At 41.1% G+C, this 21,110-nt stretch overlaps 1 protein-coding gene across 4 annotated transcripts in view; it reads left to right on the forward strand.

Annotated features, from left to right (window-relative positions):
* NSRP1 (nuclear speckle splicing regulatory protein 1) overlaps window positions 1-20,691 on the forward strand; it is a 98,314-nt gene extending 77,623 nt beyond the window's left edge. For 3 of the 4 annotated variants that reach the window (XM_075335236.1, XM_075335237.1, XM_075335238.1), the window contains 5 exons: window positions 7,787-7,843; window positions 11,355-11,483; window positions 15,419-15,626; window positions 16,040-16,148; window positions 19,475-20,691. In XM_075335236.1, the coding sequence (XP_075191351.1) occupies window positions 7,787-7,843; window positions 11,355-11,483; window positions 15,419-15,626; window positions 16,040-16,148; window positions 19,475-20,501 (1,530 nt within the window). In that variant the 3' untranslated portion in view covers window positions 20,502-20,691. Of the gene's footprint in view, window positions 1-5,102; window positions 5,157-7,786; window positions 7,844-11,354; window positions 11,484-15,418; window positions 15,627-16,039; window positions 16,149-19,474 lie in introns of those variants that run through there. The other variant, XM_075335239.1, reaches the window with a different exon arrangement.
* Window positions 20,692-21,110: the final 419 nt, after the last annotated feature.

Genomic DNA, 21,110 nt, shown 5'->3' on the forward strand with positions numbered 1-21,110 from the left:
TTAGGCTGAGTGGACTGAAGGAGAATATAAAAACCTTTCTTTAGCGGACTGAGAATGAACATCCGTCTTAGTCAGCCTGACAGTTTTAGCACAGGGCAGTGAGTAGGTCGGTCTCCCTCTTCAGGCAGCTCTTTCTAGGACAGGTCCACGTTGCTAGATGAACGTTGCCATCTTAAAAATCCTGACAGAGAGCCCTAGATGAAGCACACCTTTTTGTTAAAGGTATTTAGAAATATGTTTAATATTAAAAAGTTTTTTATTTGATCACATTACTTGGAAAACCCTTTTAGGCACTGCTGGTTAATACACGCTCCCCTGGGAATTTCAGGCACACACCCTGCCTGCACATAGTTAAAGTTTTATCAATTTCTTTTGGCACATGAACACTGTGTGTAACAAGGCAATGCCCTAGTTTCCTTTATACTTTACACATTCCTGGATGAATGCCACAACTTGTGTGCTGGAATGGTTGTATTATTCTAGGACAGAGGGTTACTAAAGGGGAAAAAAAAGCTTAGTTTTCATAAAAATACTGTAATACAGTTCTACAGCTACCGTGCTGTCACTGGGAATACTTGTAGCATACTAGTATTATTATTGGTATTGTTCTACATGTTAGAAAATTAATAGTGACATTGCTCAGCTACATATATGACTACAAATATCACAACAGGTGGGTCTGCTGATGATTTACAACAGTTACTAGAAACCCTCTTATTGGAGAATGATTCTCCTCTCTCTCTCTCGCTCTCTCTCTTTTCTCTCTTCTCTCTCGCACTCTCCTTCTCTCGCTTTCTCTCTTCTCTCTCTCCTCTTTCTCACCTCTTTCACCTCTTTCTCTCTTTCTGTCCTCTTTCTCCCTCCCTCTCTCTCGCCTCTTTCTCTTTCTTTCTTTCTCTTTCTTTCGCTCTCTCTCTCTTTCTCCTCTTTCTCTTTCTCCTCTTTCTCTTTTCTTTCTCCCCCTCTCTCCTCTTTCTCTCTCCTCTTTCTCTCTCCTCTCTCTCCTCTTTCTCTCTCCTCTCTTTCTCCTCTTTCTATTTCTCCTCTTTCTCTTTTCTTTCTCCCCCTCTCTCCTCTTTCTCTCTCCTCTCTCTCTCTCTCTCTCTCTCTCCTCTTTCTCTCTTTCTTTCTCTTTCTCTCTTTTTTTTTTCTTCACTGTGGTACCTTATCCTGAACAGTGGGACAAGGCTGATGTGTGTACATCTGAGGCCCCTATCTTTTCCCTGCCATCGAGACTTGTTTTTCAATACCAAGATATAGAATATCTTTCTTGGAGAGGAAAGACTGAATTATTTGCTTTGGTCTTATGAGATACATATGTACAGTCCAGCTGTGTGTATATAAGTGAATACTGATGACATGACGGACACTATTCACGGTTTCATAAGGTGTGCTGTAACAGCTGAGTGGAGGGAAAACAATGGCGCTCTGCCACCTGCATTCTCGGGGCCCCCACTTATATTCATTGTGTCCTGACAGCAATGACTTATTTGATGTTGAAGACTGATGTCATTTGTGCTTTTCTTGACTTGTTAGACATGTATTCAAGTTATTCAGATGTATGCAGTGGGTTTAAGCATAAAATCCACATACACGAAGAAGCAGTTGTCTGAATTATATCTATCTACACAATACTCTTCGACATTCAAGTTGTAACACCAAGAAGTAAAAGTTGTGAATTCTGGAAATCACAGGCTGAATAGACAAGTTAACGTATTAAAAATGGAAATAACATTTTTGAAACCTGTCAATTTATTCACTACGGAGTAGGAATGAGCAATCCCAAGGATCGGTGTTTGTACCACACCCAGGGTTCGGGTTCGGAGTTCGGGTGCTTTACGTAAGAAAAGTGCATCGCTGTGCTCGGGTACGCTCGATGCTCAGACCAGTGCAAGCCTCTTGCAGTGTTGGAAAGGCTTGCACAGGGGGTAACAACAACGTTATCGGATGTAGTGTGCACCAAACAAGAAAAATAAATTGAAAAATCCCACCTACTTTCCCCTGTAAGTGACCTGTTTACAGCTGGCTGTATGTAGGCGGAGACCCGAACTGAAAAATTAGTGATTTCCATTGGGGTTCAGGTCAAGTCCGGGTCCCAAACCGAACTTTATCTAATGTCCAGCTGAACCTGCCAAACCGAACTTCCAAGGGTCCTCTCATCTCTACTCGTGAGTATAAGTGCCACATACAGAATTACTTACACTTGACTTGACTGGTGAGCATTTTGAGTCCATCTGGTTTGAAGGAAGGGATATACAGAAACACCTATCACAGGAACTGAAGATGATTACACAGTTCCTGTCCAACAGGCATGAAGAGGATTACTGTATTCTATTAATCCATTACATTATCAGGCTTTACCACTCCTTTAAGGTTGAATTATAGCATCTATAAACAAATCTTTACTAGCAATATCTTGGGTTGAAAATTGTTTTTCTTTTTCTTTTTTGTAAAATGACTGTTTGTCTAGCTACCTTTTTACTACCGGTACTGAGATCAACTGATCTATTGAAAGGAATGGTTTCGCCCTCCAACTTTTGAAAGGATACAGTAAAGACAAACAGCGGAAAACATAAACGTAGAACACAAAAAATTACCACTATAGGGTAAGAAAGGAAAAGTGCACATGGAAGAGCTTTTCTCAAATGAAAATCCACCTGACATCAATACATTAGAATAGGAAACTGTGGAAAACAAAAAGTGCAATAGGGTCTTACACCATTTTACCCCTTTCCATTGTTGGGGTATCACACTCACCTCTAATGGTTGTGCAAGTCACAACCACTATGTAGGCATGTAGGAATCAGGGTCCAGGCAGCATCCCCAAGGAAAAGCTGATAACAGAGAGTAATAGAAGAAAAGTCTAAAATCCGCGCCAAGGACTCAATCTATTGATTGAGTCCTTGGCGCAGATTTTAGACCCTTCCTCTATTACTCTCTGTTATCATCAATACATTAGAGAAAGAGGAGAGACTATCAGTCTCTACTGTTGTTAAAGGGAACCTGTCAGGTCAGGATGTGTGGCCTAGAAACCCCTTTCCTACCCATCCCTGTGTTGTAATGTATGTTGTGTAATATGAATTTATAAAAAAAGTTTTATAACTTACATGTTCCCTATGTAAATAAGCAGAGGGTCTAGTCCCCTGGGCGTCGCTTAGCCCCGTGGGTGTTTGCATGCTTTCCGTGGTATCACGCCCTTGTGTGCGTGATACCATGGATTTACATGAGCAACGTCACCATCAGCTCCTTGAGATCCCACGTGTGCACACTTCTCATTTGCGCAGCCTTCTTATTCGGGTGTTTACTTGCCGGCTTTAGACACGCTCTGTGCATGGTCTGAACCGCAGGAGTCTTCTGCTCATGCGCAGCGAGCTTGTGCAACCGACAAGCGTACACTCAGATAAGAAGGCTGCGCGAATGGCAATAGCGCACGCGCAGGATCTCCAGGAGCTGACGGTGACATTGCTCATGTAAATCCATGGTATCACACCCACAAGGGCGTGATACCACGGAAAGCATGGAAACGTCCACGGGGCTAAGCAACGCCCAGGGGACTAAACTCTCTGCATATTTACATAGGGAACACATAATGTTTTTTATAAATTCATATTACACAATATTACAACTCAGGGATGGGTAGGAAGGGGTTTCTAGGCCACACATCACCTTACTTGTAGGTTAGAGCGCATATGGGACCTGACAGGTTCCCTTTAACTCCTACGTTTATTCTGTAGAAAGATAAGTCCATTAGAGCCTATTTATCAATAGTATTTAATTTTTTGACATTGCAAAGTTAAATCGGCACATTTCCAGACTGTGTCTATCATAGTGATTCATGCTGTTTGATCAGTCTGTTGTGTATTAATACTGTCTAGCCTGAGTTTACACCATCTTTAAGTTGGATTATTTTGTGGCAAAAGTTTGTACATATATTGTTGTGCTCCTTGTTTTACTGCTCAGTGTTGCATGGTAGGCCTCATCCATTTTCCAATAAACCATCAATCCACACACTTAGGCTAGACAAGCCACATAAAGTTTCTAAAACACATAATAAGGAGGGATGAGCAAACCCAAAGACAGACATTTACCTCTACGTATGGTTCCTGTATGGGTTTGCCATCCGAATAAAGCCAATCAGCAAGCTTTTCCGATATGGGCACTTCCAGCCCCATCACACCCATGACAAATCTTGTCATGGCTATGATTGGCCGGCGCACCACTGTAAAAAAAAAAAAAAAGTATAAATAAATAATTAATGATGTGGGCTCCCTCCCTATTTTTGATAACCAGTGGAGGTAAATCAGCAACTTCAAGCTGTAATCCCCAGCGATCTGCTTTACCTTGGCCGGAGAACTTGCAGCAGGACTGTTCTGCCGCCATGTCACGAAATCCAGCAGCAAGTTCACCGGCGGTCACAGTTGGTACCATGGGAGCTCCTGGATGTGAACTTACTGACGTCACCGCTTCTCACAGCCATGTTAACCTCTGCTGCCCTCAGTGTGTCCCAGAGGCTGCAGTGAGCGGTCACATTTTCTGTCTCTGTAGCCTCTTGATGTAGAAGAGCCAAGGATCATCGTGAGATGTTGTTGTGGATTATGTCGTACCTGCAGGGGTGTTTTGGGGGTTAACAAATGGGTGAGAGAGGGTGTCTGTGTTTTTTTATTTCAAATAAAGAATTTTTCTGTGTGTTTATTTCTTTAGGCTTACAGGGTTAGTAATGGGGGTCTCATAGACCCCTTCCCATTAAAAACCTAGTTCTTGATGACAGCCATGCTTTTTGACAAATCACAGCTATCATCAACTCCATATATTACACCGATTACCACTGCACCAGGGCAATTGGGAAGAATCGGGCAAAGCGCCATAATTGGCAAATTTAATGAATATGCCAATTCTGAAGCAGCTGCAGACTGGGTCGGGCCAATAACCATGACCCTTCCCACCCTGATAATACCAACACCCAGCTGTCCACTTTACCTTGGCTGGTTATAAAAAAAAAAAAGGTGAACCCTCTCTGTTGTTGTATTTTTTTTTTTTATTAAACAATTAAAAAGCGTTATTATTATCTTTGTTCTTTTTTTTTTTTTTTTTTTTACAGTGCAATACTGCAAACTGCTCTGCAACCAAACACAGACACCGACACAGAGGGTGGAGAAGTGCGTATAGCAGTCTGACTGCAACCAATCACATATGCCAACACAGGGGGCGGGGGGGGGGGGGGGCATGTATAGAAGTCTGCAGCGAATTACAAAAGATGGCACAGAGTTTGGGCGGAGAAATCAGTGAATATTCATGACGTTTAATGAGTAGCCCAGAAAAAAGTCTTTCCCAGAGGAATAAAACAGGAGTATGTGTAATTGTCCTGCTCTTAACTCAATTATACTTCCCTTTGCAGCCCCCTACCCTTTACTACAACCATTTTACAGCCATTTTTCAGCACAGAAATTTAGGTGCACATTGACTTGTATGGGGTTTGTTGCCCAGGGTCAAGTTTGGTTTTTGAACCGAACTTTTTTTTTTTTTTTTATTCAAGTCTGTGCGAACCCAAATATCGACGGGTCCGCTCATCTCTAATAATAAGTCATGAAAGACAGTTTTGGGGTTGGGCGGAAGGCGGGATTTACATCATAATTCTGGTGCATTTAGCTTGATAAACATGCTCCATTGTCTTTGACAAAAACCATATGAAAAGGTTGGGATAAAGGGGGAATAAATAGCTTTTATGCGATTACGTGTTCTATGTAGTCATGAATTATGCCTCATTCACACGTCCGTGTTTTAACACGTAAATGAAACAATGTTACTGGTATGATCAATGTTTTAGACCAGTGTGCCATCCGTGTACTATCAGTGTGTCCATATTTTTCCATCAGTGTTTTTCACGGATGGGTAAAGAAATAAGTTACAAAGCTTCTCCCCCACTCTGCAATGTTAAATACGGACAGTAATGGATGCCCATCCATGTGCTGTATGTGTTTTTCACAAACTCATACACTTTTTTGGCCTTTTTCCTCTGCGATACAGGAAAAAAAACAGACATACACTGTGTGCAGAATCATTAGGCAAATGAGTATTTTGATCACATGATACTTTTTATACATGTTGTCCTACTCCAAGCTGTATAGGCTGAGAGCCAACTACCAATTAAGTAAATCAGATGATGTGCATCTCTGTAATGAGGAGGGGTGTGGTGTAATGACATCAACACCCTATATAAGCTGTGCTTAATTATTAGGCAACTTCCTTTCATTTGGCAAAATGGGTCAGAAGAGACATTTGACAGGCGCTGAAAAGTCCAAAATTGTGAGATGTCTTGCAGAGGGATGCAGCAGTCTTGAAATTGCCAAACTTTTGAAGCGTGATCACCGAACAATCAAGCGTTTCATGGCAAATAGCCAACAGGGTCACAAGAAGTATGTTGGGCAAAAAAAGGAGCAAAATAACTGCCCATGAATTGAGGAAAATCAAGCGTGAAGATGCCATTTGCCACCAGTTTGGCCATATTTCAGAGCTGCAACGTTACTGGAGTATCAAAAAGCACAAGGTGTGCTATACTCGGGGACATGGCCAAGGTAAGGAAGGCTGAAAAACAACAACATTTGAACAAGAATCATAAGATAAAACGCCAAGACTGAGCCAAGAAATATCTTAAGACTGATTTTTCAAAGGTTTTATCGACTGATGAAATGAGAGTGACTCTTGATGGGCCAGATGAATGGGCCAGAGGCTGGATCAGTAAAGGGCAGAGAGCTCCACTCTGACTCAGATGCCAGCAAGGTGGAGGTGGAGTACTGGTATGGGCTGGTATCATCAAAGATGAACTTGTGGGACCTTTTTGGTTGAGGATGGAGTGAAGCGCAACTCGCAGACCTACTGCCAGTTTCTGGAAGACAACTTCTTGAAGCAGTGGTAGGAAGAAGTCGGTGACGTTCAAGAAAAACATGATTTGCATGCAGGACAATGCTCCATCACATGCATCCAACTACTCCACAGCGTGGCTGGCCAGTAAAGATCTAAAAGATGAAAAAATAATGACATGGGCCCTTTTGTTCACCTGATCTGAACCCCATAGAGAACCTGTGGTCCCTCATAAAATGTAAGATCTACAGGGAAGGAAAACAGTACACCTCTCGGAGCAGTGTCTCGGAGGCTGTGGTGGCTGCTGCACACAATGTTGATCGTAAACAGATCAAGCAACTGACAGAATCTTTGGATGGTAGGCTGTTGAGTGTCATCATAAAGAAAGGTGGCTATGTTGGTCACTAATTTTTTGGGGTTTTGTTTTTGCATGTCAGAAATGTTTATTTCTAAACTTTGTGCAGTTATTTTTTTTTACCTGGTGAAAATGAACAAGTGAGATCAGAATATATTTGGTTTTTATTAAGTTGCCTAATACTTCTGCACAGTAATAGTTACCTGTAAAAACAGATATCCTCCTAAGATAGTCAAATCTAAAAAAAAAGCCCACTCCAACTTCCAAAAATATTAAGCTTTGATATTTATTAGTCTTTTGGATTGATTGAGAACATAGTTGTTGATCAATAATAAAAAAAATCCTCTAAAATACAACGTGCCTAATAATTCTGCACTCGGTGTATCTCCTTGTATTTTGCATAGAATCATAGTCCACATCTTAAACTCTCATAAAATGGTAAGTTAACCACCAATGGCATAGATGATATCACCCGAAACTGCCTATGTTTGTGTTTTTGTATACTTTGATTCCCTGTTTTATTTGTGTTGCTTTTATACATAAATACATTTTTTTTTTTTAATTTATTTCTAGATGTCGGTTGGAGAAACTCTGCAAAAAGAAGCCCTAAAGAAACGTGCGATGAAGCAGGTATTATGTGTTATCCATCCTTGACTGCATTTTATATATAGAGAAATACAAATGGTAAAATATAAAAACAATTGGTTATTCTCTTCTACAATACGGGTGGGATATGTGCGAGAGTGTTTATAAAACTATGCTTATATCAGAAATGTGCGCTATGTATACCATCTTGTGAAGTAAAAGAAATACATACTACTACTGTGAAACCTTCAACTTTTTGATCCAAGTTATATTAATTCTCTCTAAGGCTCAGCCCTTGGCATCATCTCAAGTACATTGCAATAGCTGACCTGACTTGTTGATACTCTGTAGTATTCATGCCACTCATTTCAAATCAGAATGACATTGACAAGATGATGTTTGATAGGCTCGCACTGTGACTATTGACCGCAGATGCCCAGCCCAATCCAAGAAGATCTACTTAAGACACACTCTGTAGCTACTAAACTACTTATATTCTTACTGACAATTAATGCCAAGTAAAGTGTTAAACTCAAAAAACTCTTTTAAAGCAATACTCAGTTTTTTGTTTTCTAAATCTACAAAATTCTACCTTTAAAGAATATGGACACTTTTGAGAGGCTTTTCTTTTAATTAAAATCGATTTGTTAAAATCCATTACTGCAAATTTCAGATCTACATTAGCTTTATAGAGCCTCTTTGTATCACACTTTATGGTTGGCTATAGAATGTGTTATCATTAAACCTGTCAGTGAGCTTCTGATTGCTCTGGTTTGTGACTCTTATCTCTCTACTTCTGAATGCTTCTAATTTTATGCCTAGAAATGAGCGGACCCGTTGAAGTCCGGCTTGGCAGGTTCAGACGTAATTTTGATAAAGTCTTGTGCTGGACCCAAACTTGACCTGAACCCCATTGGAAGTCACTGATTGGGCAGTTTGGGTCTCCAAATCCATAAATGTAAAAACCGGGATATATTTAAAAATACAAATTTTATTGATTCACAATAAAAATATCCAAAAATCAAAAAATCACCCACCAATACACCCCAAATGCAAAGAAAAAATAAGTAATACCACTTATATCAGTTTATTATACTCATGGTTGGCCTTCTACAAGACCCTATACTTGTCCTAATAATCACAACTACCTATCAGCGGGGGACACCCTGCTGTTATTTTGCGCCCCTGCTCCATGGAGGCTATCCCTATCAAAGATCCTACAAATTCCTAATCTAAAGCTCAATAGGTCAAAAATTAATTACAGGATATAGCCCATAGGCACCACGGTAATGATAAAGAAGGACCAACAACCTACATATATATTGCTGACCAAACAATTGTGGTATATTCTTTCCACAGAAATATCACCCAAGATGCAAATAGTCAAATCAATAATAATAATTTTCAGGCATCTCTCTCTTTTCTTCTTAGTAATTACTCCATAGGAATCCAAATTCTCAAATTGCTGGTGCTCATAATCATCCACGGGGCATAAAAACCTCCATTCCATCCAGAGTCACCTATTATATCTCAGTCCTTTCCCATCTAGGAGTTTAGATCATAAATTCTCTCGCGTCTGCCTCAACGCGTTTCCCCCCTTCCATGGCTGGGGTTCATCAGGAGGCCTTTTATTCAGATGTAATGATCCATCAATATTGATATCCAAATATTGTGCTTGGGTGTCCTAACAACAACCCCCTTTTATATGGGATCAAAAGCGGTTTAATCCCGGGCATACCTTTTTGGAACTGCCACAGATTCTTTTGACCTCCAGGGGCTACACCATCCAAAAGGCCGAACTCCGAACCCAAAGTATGATTTTTTTTTTTTTTTGGGAATGTCTGTGTTGGGTACGAACATCGAACTTCTGGTTCGCTCATCTCTATTGACGACCACATGAAAGCTGAGTTAAACTTTGATGTGGTCATAAATCAGCATAGGGGACTTCAGGAGAAAAGAAATACAAGTTGCAAACTCTGATGTTAGAACAAGGTCATGGATAGATTCACTGTTAAATCTTTCTACTGCCAGTTACGTAATGTAATACATATAGACCAAAGAAGTCACAAAGGTCAAAATAGTAAAAAAAAAAAGACAAAACACTTGCATATCCTGAAATTCATACAATTAAAAGGGTTGATCACCGGATGGGTGATAAGTTGTGGAGCAGTGGAGGCCCGACTGCTGGGACCTGCAGTGATTGGTAGAATGGGGAAGTTTTATCCCCATTAGAATGGGGATTTTTTATCCCCACGGCAGTGCACATACTCCATCTATGTTCCATTCATTCCCTTTGGGGCTGCCGAGCACTGCGCTCATTTTTTTTCTGGCAATGCCATTAGACAATCAGTGGAGCTTCCCATCAGCTACTCCTTTTATTAAAAAGGTTGTCTGCTGCTTTTACATTGATGGCATCCCGCATCCCCGCCAATCAGTTGTTTTTCGTCCCTGCGGCGGCTGCAGGCAGTCTGAAATGCTCAGTTTACGAGCTGCTCCATCTTCTGATAGTGGACTCGACCAGGTACTGCACGTCCGCCTCCCATTTAAATCAATAGGGAGGTGGATGTTGTGACCTCTCATACGGATCAATAGGGAGGGCGATCAGACATTGATGACCTATCCTAAGAATAGGCCATCAATGTAAAAGTAGTGGACAACCTTTTTAAATGGGAAAAAGGTTCTCCCTTCTGCTGACTGGTGCGAGTCCCAGCAATCAAAAACACACCGATCAGTAGGTTAGCACCTATCCTGTCTTTTTAACCAGACAGTCCCTTTAATCAAAAGAAAATGATCCCATCTGATCTATTTTTTCATACAGTAACAAATGAGAGAAATGCACATGGCTTTCTTTATATGTGTCCAAGAAGATCAGCCATTTCCCTCTTTTCTCCTCTCAAACCTATTTGTGGCCTCTAACTGCAGAAGTAGCGTCCCCCCTACAGTCTTCTAACTTATCACGGAGCAGGAACGCAGTAATAGTATCTTTATCTCACTATAAAAATCATAGGACAAAAGATTTCTCCTTTGATGCATGTCATCTGTGAGATCGCTGACTATCATTCGAACAGTGTCAAACCACGTGCATCACATGCTACATTGACGCATAACAAAACTATGTGGCCACTTGTGTGCCAGTACCATACCCACGCTACTTGATTCTTTGGAAAGGCTTCTTGCACACGTGTTCTGCACCACCTTCACGCATGTGACGTCACTGATGACATCTTTCATCCTGAGCCTGCCGAAATGAGATAAAGTAAGTGGACGATTTCTCGTGACGGCGCATTGCTGGAAGCTTTATCTTTCTAGAGTGTTTCTGTAACTCCAATACATCATGTAAAGTGTTGCAATCTTGCTCCTTGTGTAAATTGAAGCTTTCCATACGTTTCATTGGGAATTCTGGTTACTCTCAATATTATCTTGTAGAGCACAGGTGGGTTGTTGAACTTGACCTTTCTGGTGAAGATCTAATGAGGTTTATCTTAATCATTCTGAGATCATTGTAATAAAATATGATAAATTGCAGAAATGTTCATGTTTATATCTCTCTTCCAAGACCAAGCTAGAAATGCAGAAAGCCCTGGAGGAGGATGCATCCGTGTATGAATATGACAGTGTGTATGATGACCTGCAGAAGAAGAAGGAGGATAATGCAGCAAAGATGCTATCTGGAAAGGATAGAAAGGTATCTCAGTGCTAAATGCATGAACTGGATGGTAAATGGCAAATTTCATATGTAATCATTAATATTACAGTTTAGAACAGGGCTCCCCAACCTGTGTCTTGTGGACTCATGATATGTGGCTCGCTGCTGCCTGCCATGTTGGTACATTAGCACTAGGCCTTGCAACTTGGTGGCTTTTGTGAGTAGCCCCACACAGGAGACCAGACCTGATTGTGCATATACTGGATTTGGGGGTTTAAAGATAAATTAATTAAAGTAATCTGGAGATAAGATAATACTGCCATTTAGAAAAGGTGCTTGAAGCTTGATGTGATATAGAGATGGGAGAACTTGAGGTGAGACTACTGAATGAGGGTAAGGTGAGAAGTATACTGTATATGGCGATTTCTGTGGGAAAGCTGTAACTGTCATACCGGTAATGGGAGCACCACTTTGACGGGGACGGGTGTTGGATCTGCCGCCCAACCCACCTCAAAGCTGAATATGGCTCTCCAGTTAAGAAAGGTTTTGGTCTACTGGCTTAGATAAAGGTTAATACAACCTATATAATATATATATAGATAGATAGATATGTATGTATATATATATATATATATATATATATATATATATATATATATTAGTAGAGCCTTGGATTAAGAGTAACTTGGTTTGAGAGCATTTTGCAAGACAAGCAAAGCTTTTCAAAAATGTGTAACTTGGTTTAAGTGCAATGATTTGCAATAAGAGCAAATACTCAACCGTGTACACTTCTGGATCCGTCCTTTCACCACGCTCTGACAAGTTCTGGAGGTAACTTTCTGTATGTACTGTATACAGTATACCATTGTATAGTATATACTATATAGCATGTCTATGAATTTGCATTTGTGGATTTCTTTCTGCTAACCAGTACAGTGTATTGTTTGTATTGTACCTCCCGAGCACCAATAATTCTATTGTAAGCTAAAGTGCAGTTTAATATTATTTATATATTTTTTACTGCACTGTACAGTATTTTGTATTAGTGTACTGTAATAATTTTATATCAATACATTACATTATATTGTATTACTGTAATAAGTTTGTATAAATACAGTGAATATTTTTGGGTTGTGGAACGAATTATCCGAATTTCAATAATTTCCTATGGGAAAATTTGCTTTGATATAAGAGTAACTTGGTTTAAGAGCTCTCTCCCGGAACCAATTATGCTCGTTATCCAAGGTTCCACTGTATATATAAATAAAATATTAACACAAGTATGAAGCTATGTTCACACTTAGAACCCGATACATCATTTGAAATGTTTTAAGTAATTTTTAGTTATTTTTTGCTCAGTTTTTCTTTTTACGCTGTTCAAGTTTACAGCAAATCCACAGAGTTTTTTAAATTGGCACAAATTTAAAGAGGTTGATACTTTGGGCTTTTTGGCTATAATCACATCCTGAATCAAGTAAAGTTAGCTTAAAAACAATAAAATGTATTCATAAATAAGGGGATAAACAATGAGTCACTATTTGAACTATTTTACTACAGAAAAATATGAAAAAACAATGATAAAATGGTCCCTATCTTTTCTTTATTGTCCGCACATGCTAGATAATCTCTGAATGCATACTTTGAATGTCATGTCAGGTACTGGTTTCCCTGACAGAGGCACGTTTCATGATGAGTTATACCTTAGTAATTATAGTAGATGACACATAGTTAAAGGGAACCTGTCATCAGAAATTTCGCCCAAAAGCTAAAAGAATCCCCCTCTGCAGCTCCTGTGCTGCATTCTAGGAAGGTCCCTGTTATTATTGTGCCCCATGTGAGACCAAAATAAAGCCTTTATAAAGTTCTACCTTTTTGTATGCAGCTTCTGTAAATCTGACACGGGGGCGGGCTCTCTGCCGTCCGTTATTCTGCCTCCTGGTCCTGTATGCCGCCCCCATCGCTCCTTTCCATATCTGATGCACCGCCCACTGCTCCAGCCATCCCCGCGCATGCCCAGTGCCAGTCTCACAGGACTGAGCAGTGTGACCGCTGGTGACGTGTGCGCAGGCAAGTGATTATGGGCGGGACTGTGACTGTTATCAGCAAGTACCCGGCCATAATCTCGTGAGCGCGCAAACCTCTCCAGCATTCACACTGAGCTCAGTGTAGATGCTAGACTGTATGGGCTGCTTCCAGGGATGACGTCCCTTTGTCATGTGATAGTATTTCGAACACGCCCCTATCACATGACAAAGGGACGTCATCCCTGGAAGCAGCCCATACAGTCTAGCATCTACACTGAGCTCAGTGTGAATGCTGGAGAGGTTTGCGCGCTCACGAGATTATGGCCGGGTACTTGCTGATAACAGTCACAGTCCCGTCCATAATCACTTGCCTGCGCACACGTCACCAGCGGTCACACTGCTCAGTCCTGTGAGACTGGCACTGGGCATGCGTGGGGATGGCTGGAGCAGTGGGCGGTGCATCAGATATGGAAAGGAGCGATGGGGGCGGCATACAGGACCAGGAGGCAGAATAACGGACGGCAGAGAGCCCGCCCCCGTGTCAGATTTACAGAAGCTGCATACAAAAAGGTAGAACTTTATAAAGGCTTTATTTTGGTCTCACATGGGGCACAATAATAACAGGGACCTTCCTAGAATGCAGCCCAGGAGCTGCAGAGGGGGAATCTTTTAGCTTTTGGGCGAAATTTCTGATGACAGGTTCCCTTTAATAAATTCGATTACAAAAACAACATTGTTTCTGTAAATTCGGTACTGGGACCCATTATGGCAAATGTCACTCATTTGGGCTACTAAAAAGTGGGTCCTCACACTTTAGTATACTTTACGTATACATGTAAAGCTATTCATCTAATTAGTACCTCCACATAGTAGTATATGTGAGCATCCAGCTGCATTCTCTCCATCCAAATCATCTGTCACCCTAGATTTAAAAATAACCAAGTATGTCTCTAAATGCTATTAACCTGCAGATATGATGTTAATCTGCTGATTAGTAGTGTTCTAAAGCTGCCCAGCAGCCACACTGAAAGCCCAGCTACTGGGAGGAAATGAATTGTATTCCTCCTGGCAGTCTCCGGCTTTCAGTTATAGCGATATAGATGGCGCCGTGTCAGTCTCTGCTTAGTATGTAGTGAGTGGTGGCTGTAACCGCGTCCCGATCCTGATTGACCAAATGGTCAGCAGCGTAACTTTTTAGAGCCAGCTGTCAGTCAATGCCGGGGATTGGTTACACTCACCACTCACTATGTACTGAGCAGTGACTGAAGCCATGCCAGATACGCCTATACTACGACTGAAAACCGGAGGCTGCTGGGAGGAATAAGGTTAATGTCCTCCCAGTAGCCAGGCTTTCCGTGCGGCTGCCCAGGCAGCTTTGGAATGCTGTTATCCTGCATATTAACACCATATATGCAGGTTAGTATTATTTGAGGATGTGACATGTTCCCTTTAAGCTGATCACTGTGGTAAATCTCAAAGCAGATGTGTTTGGTGAAACAAATCCTTTTAACACAAGTGTGTCTTGATATTAAAGGATTTTTCACTACTTGTATATAAATGACCTATCCTTCTCAATATCTGATCAGTGCTGGACCACCAGCAAGCACCCCACCAGTCAGCTGATCTCCGTGCTTGCACCGGTCGGATGTTAGTAGTTGCATAGCTAAACATCACAGCTTCTTCAACTGTAATGGCTGCTGCAAGATACTGCAGACCGGCTCCTATTCATTCAATGAGTATAGATAGCAGTGCCGGGTGTTGGGCCATCTTCGATTTGATATTCTTGATCTAGTCTTCAGGATACATCATCACTATATAAGTAGTGGAACAACCCTTTATCTCTTATACATGCCATCTTTACTGGGCACCATATTGAAAAATGAACAGAAAAGGTACTGGAAAATGAAAGATCTTGCCATTCTATTTAGAGCACATGTATTTTTATCATAGCCGAAATATATCCAGAACATCTTGAAAGCAGTGGAGCACAGAAAAAAGGAGCAGGAAAAAAGAATGGAGAAGAAGATCCAGAAAGAACGTGAAATGGAAGGGGAAGAATTTCAGGACAAGGAAGCTTTCGTCACAACCGCCTATAAGAAAAAGCTCCAGGAGAAAGCTGAAGAGGAAGAGCGGGAGCGGAGAGAAGCTGCGATAGAAGGTGAAAAATAATAGTTATCTGTATCACTGAAAAGACTGTAAAATGTAACAAAACAGGCTTCATAGTAAATGTGTGCCTATGAGAAGCCAACTGTAGACTGGGGGATCTTGCGGTTTGATGCCCTGATCTGTGGTTTGCAGGGAGAGAGCTGCAATTAGTATTCCAAAACCTCCCAAACAATAAAACATAAAAGCTATCATCCTGCCATCCATTGTAACTATGGGCACCTTTGCTATCCTTATATATAGTTTGCAAGGTTTTACAGGTATTATAGCAAGGGGAATAAAATGCACCCAGTTGCTGTTGCAGATGAGACACTGCTGTGATGTAGATGAATTTCCATCTTTAGGACATCTATAATTACACCCAATAAAATGCATATTAAATATACTTTCCAACATCTCCAATTTTAGCATCTCTGGATGTAACTAAGCAGAAGGACTTGAGCGGCTTTTACCGACATCTGCTGAACCAGACTGTGGGCGAAGAGAAAACTCCTGAATGCAGCTTGAGAAGTACCGAGTAAGTAAAGTTTTCACTGTTGACATTTTTCTTCTCATTACCTTCTGGTGCAAACACAAAGAGGATATGTCTTTATTTAGATGTATGGGATAACCAAATTGTACATTACTAGAGTGCAATTATTCATTGGCGAAAAGTTACAAGGGGTATGCTTTCTTTATTGGAGTTTATTTTTTATTTGTTTTATTATTATTATTATTATTATTATTATTATTGCATATCATCATCATCACTGTCCCCATTGGGGCTCACAATCTAATTCCTTATCAGTATGTCTTTGGAATGTGGGAGGAAACCGGAGAACCTCGAGGAAACTCACCCAAACCTGGGGAGAACATGCAAATTACTTGCAGATGTTGTCCTTGTTGGTATATGAATCCAGGACCCCAGTGCTGCAAACAAAAGGGCTAACCACTGAGCCACCCTGCTGTCATTTCAGTTCTTTTAACCCCTTCAGCCCCCAGCCTGTTTTCACCTTAAAGACCCGGCCATTTTTTTGCAATTTTTACCAGTGTCACTTTGACAGGTTATAACTCTGGAACGCTTCAACGGATCCTGGTGATTCTGACATTGTTTTTTCGTGTCATATTGTACTTCATGTCAGTGGTGATTTTAGGCTGATATGTTTTGTGTTTATTTGTGAAAATTTCGAAAATTTTGAAAATTTCGCAATTTTCAAAATTTGAAATTTTATGCATATAAATCTGAGAGATATGTCACACAAAATAGTTACTAAATAACATTTCCCACTTGTCTGCTTTACACCAGCGCAATTTTTGAAACACATTTTTTTCCGTTAGGAAGTTAGAAGGGTTCTCTGGTGTCCGTTAGTCGGCCTCCCTGTCTCTTTAGGCCATCCCCCATCGCGCAATTTCAAAGAGGTGATGTGAGGTAAGCTGGCTAGCGCTTGCGCAGAACGGTGGAGGTGGAGGCGGCGGTGAAAGCGCGAGCACGAGATTATGGGCGGGTACTTGCTGATGAAAATCACAGCGCCGTCCATAATCTCACGCATGCGCCGTGCCACTCTTGCGGGACTGTGAAATGTGCACAGTGTGACCGCTGGTGACGTGTTGCGCGTGCGCGAGATTTTTGGCGGCGCTGTGATTTTCATCAGCAAGTACCCGCCCATAATCTCGTGCTCGCACTTTCACCGCCACCTCCACCGTTCTCCACAAGCGCTGGCCAGCTTACCTCACGTCACCTCTTTGAAATTGCGCGATGGGGGACGGCCTAAAGAGACAGGGAGGCAGACTAACGGACACCAGAGAGCCCGCCCCAGTGTACCATTATCAAGATCTGAATGCAAAAAGGTACCACTTTATAAAGTCTTTATTTTGGTCAGAAAGGGGGCACAAGAACAACAGGAACCTTGCCAGAATGCAGCCCAGGAACTGCAGAGGGGGAATCTTTAGGTTTAGTGCAAAATTTCTGATGACCGGTTCCCTTTAAGATAGAAACAAAATGATCATATGCCCTTCAGTAAGTAAATAGTAATAGTACATATAAATAGCATGGGGTACTTGGTAAACACTGTGCTTGATTTAAAAAAAAAAAAAAAAAAAAAAAAGCATAAAATCCATCCCACCGCGACAGGGTGTACCCTAATCGGGACGGTCCTATCCTCTAGTATTAAAAACGCACCTTGTGTCAACCAACCTCAATGTAGATGGGGACAGAGCTGGACACAGGCCCGACGAGTTCAGGCACCTGCCCATAGCCACAAGAAAGACGTTCAACAATGAAACTTATTGTTGCATTTTAATTTTTGCGTATTATATAGTCAGAAAATTGTAGTTGGGAGTTTCCTCCCTAATAGTGGTGTGGATCATCAGTTTTCTATGGCTATCCATTTTCAGTGAGTAAATACATTTGCCCAAATGTGGAAAGACTGGAGACTTATCCAGTACATTACGAAGTTAATCTGCCTCAATCTAGTACACACAATGACTATATAGTAAACTACAATTAACCCCTTAACGACCCATGACGTACTAGATACGTCATGGATCGTGTGCCGGTAAGCCCCGCCCCCTGCCGCCGGCAGGCGGCGGCGAGACACGCACATATCAGCTGTTATCAACAGCTGATATGTGTGCCTGCTAGCCGCGGGTGGAATCGCTTCCACCCGCGGCCATTAACCCCTTACATTTCGCTGCCAAAGTCTTGGCAGCGATATGTATATGGGCGCCGCCATGACAGTGACTTACCCCGCCCCCACCGGAAGTCACGTGACATGATCACGTGACTTTCGGCGGTTGCCATGGTAGCACAGGGTCATGTGATGACGCCTGTAGCTAACATGAGTCACTTCCTCTCAATGCCGGAATACAGCCGGCATTGAAAGTGAAGCAGCAAATCTGCAGTTCTCAGCTCTGTAGCTGAGATCTGCAGATAGTGCAGAGCGATCGGATTGCTGATCGCAATAGCCCCCTAGGGGGACTAGTAAAATAAAAAAAAAAAAGTAAAAAAAAAAGTTTTAAAAAATTAAAAAAAAATAAAAAAACCTAAAAGTTCAAATCACCCCCCTTTCACCCCATTGAAAATTAAAGGGTTAAAAAAATAAAAAATACACACATATTTGGTATCACCACGTTCAGAAATGCCCGATCTATCAAAATATAAAATCAATGAATCTGATCAGTAAACGGCGTAGCGGCAAAAAAATTCCAAACGCCAAAATTATGTTTTTTGGTCGCCGCAAATTTTGCGCAAAATGCAATAACAGGCGATCAAAACGTAGCATCTGTGCAAAAATGGTACCGTTAAGAACGTCAGGTCGAGACGCAAAAAATAAGCCATCACTGAGCCTCAGATCCTGAAAAATGAGAACGCTACGGGTTTTGGAAAATGGCGCAAAACGTGCGCCACGTTTTTTGGACAAGCTTGTGAATTTTTTTTAACCCCTTAGATACAAGTAAACCTATACATGTTTGGTGTCTACGAACTCGCACCGACCTGAGGCATCATACCCACACATCAGTTTTACCATATAGTGAACACGGTGAATAAAATATCCCAAAAACTATTGTACAATCCCACTTTTTTTGCAATTTTTCCGCACTTGGAATTTTTTTGCCGTTTTCCAGTACACTATATGGTAAAACTTATGGTTTCATTTAAAAGTACAACTCGTCCCGCAAAAAACAAGCCCTCATATGGCAAGATTGATGGAAAAATAAAAAAGTTACGCCTCTCGGAAGAAGGGGAGCAAAAAACAAAAACGCAAAAACGGAAAGTGCCCGGGGGCTGAAGGGGTTAATCTATCTGTATATACTTCAAGAAATATTAGAAATAAGTGTATAAACGCTGTTTGTTTCTAATTGTAGGGTTAAACAGGAGAAACCCAGAGGATATTCTGATGAGTCTATTAATAGGAGCCAGGAGGACAACATCGATGCTGATAGTGATTTGGAAACTGAGTCCAGTGATGATCAAAAGGACTCTGCAAACAAATCAAGTCAAATTGGGAGAAGAGAAAGAAAGACACATTATAGACGTAGACACACAAGCTCATCAAGTGAAGAGGATGACAACCACAGGTACAAGGAAAAAAGTACAAAAACGAGTGGCAAAAACAGAATAGAAAGTAGCAACTCACAACGCCGTGATTGTGAAAGAGTAGGTACTCAAGATTTCGAAGAAAGAACAAGGCACAAAGAGCATAGTAGTAAAGACTGGGAGAGGAGGGGTGAAGATCAAGATTACGAAGAGAGAGAACATGGACGCAGTAAAAGGGATGGAAAAAGAGAAAAAGAACATCTCAGAAGAGAGGTTGACGAATATTATATTGAAAAAGATAGCAAGAAACACAAAGAAAGAATAGATGAGGGAAAGAGGAGAGACAGGGCTGATAAAGATCAAGATCTCACTGAGAGAGAGCATCGCAAAAGGCAGGACAGGCACAGGTCGGACCGAGATCGCACAGACAGGTTGGACCGAGATCGCATAGACAGGGAGCACACCGACAACACAGAGCAAGCAGATAGAGATCAACCAGAAAGAGAAAATAGACACAGAGCAGAGAGAGATCACACTGACAGGCGAGAACGAGAATACCAGGGAAAAACAGAAAGTAAGCTTGAAGAGGGTCCAGATAAAGTCGAGATTCATAAGGGTCTTGAGATAAAAGGGGAGATAGTGTCATCGTGTGAAGCGTATCAACCTGATGAAATGGAAAAAGATTCTGACTTGAAGCGCAAGGTGGAGGAAGCCTCACAAGATGGAAAGTCCTCAACAAGCAAATTTGCAAAGCGTAATAATGAAGAAACTGTGATTTCTGCCAGAGACCGATATCTAGCCAGGCAAATTGCTCGAGCTGCAGTAAAAACATATGTTGAAAAAGAGGAAGACTAAAGACATTGTTCATTTGACTCTGCAGATAGTATTGCAATATAGGTTTCATTTTTTCTTATTGCATTTCCTTGAAAAGAAATTTTTCAGTTTATATTCATGATATATTTATCTTTTTTTTGGGTGGTGTGGAGGCTTTTGTGTTGTTTAGGACAAATAAAATAATTTTTCAAATAAACATAGGTTAAAATTATCCTAAGCCTTTTTTATTTTAATTGTGGTGGTGGTTGTTTACATGATTTTTCTTCACAGCTTTTTTGTACTATGTTGATGGATTTTTATGACATGTGAGTTCTGGACTAGAGATGAGTGAACCTGTTCGATAAAGGTTCACCAATTTCAAATTCAGTATGAACCTTAGCCTGTTTGGTTCGGTAGCCCAAACACTTTCCCCAATGTTCCGCTTTGTTTGATCATTGATCGTGTTTTAAAAATGCTTTTCTAATAACATGTTGTGCTTTTAGGTAGGATTGTGGTGCTGTATGATGAATGGGGGATGTGTTTAATGAGTGGAGGGGGTGGGAACTCTGGAGAAGTCAGGTGTGGCGCCATTTATTTATTTATTTTTAACTTGTGGATGTTTCTGCAGCCAATCACGGCACAGCAAACATC

The sequence above is a fragment of the Anomaloglossus baeobatrachus genome, chromosome 2, assembly GCF_048569485.1.
Source record: "Anomaloglossus baeobatrachus isolate aAnoBae1 chromosome 2, aAnoBae1.hap1, whole genome shotgun sequence".
NCBI classification, from domain to species: domain Eukaryota; kingdom Metazoa; phylum Chordata; class Amphibia; order Anura; family Aromobatidae; genus Anomaloglossus; species Anomaloglossus baeobatrachus.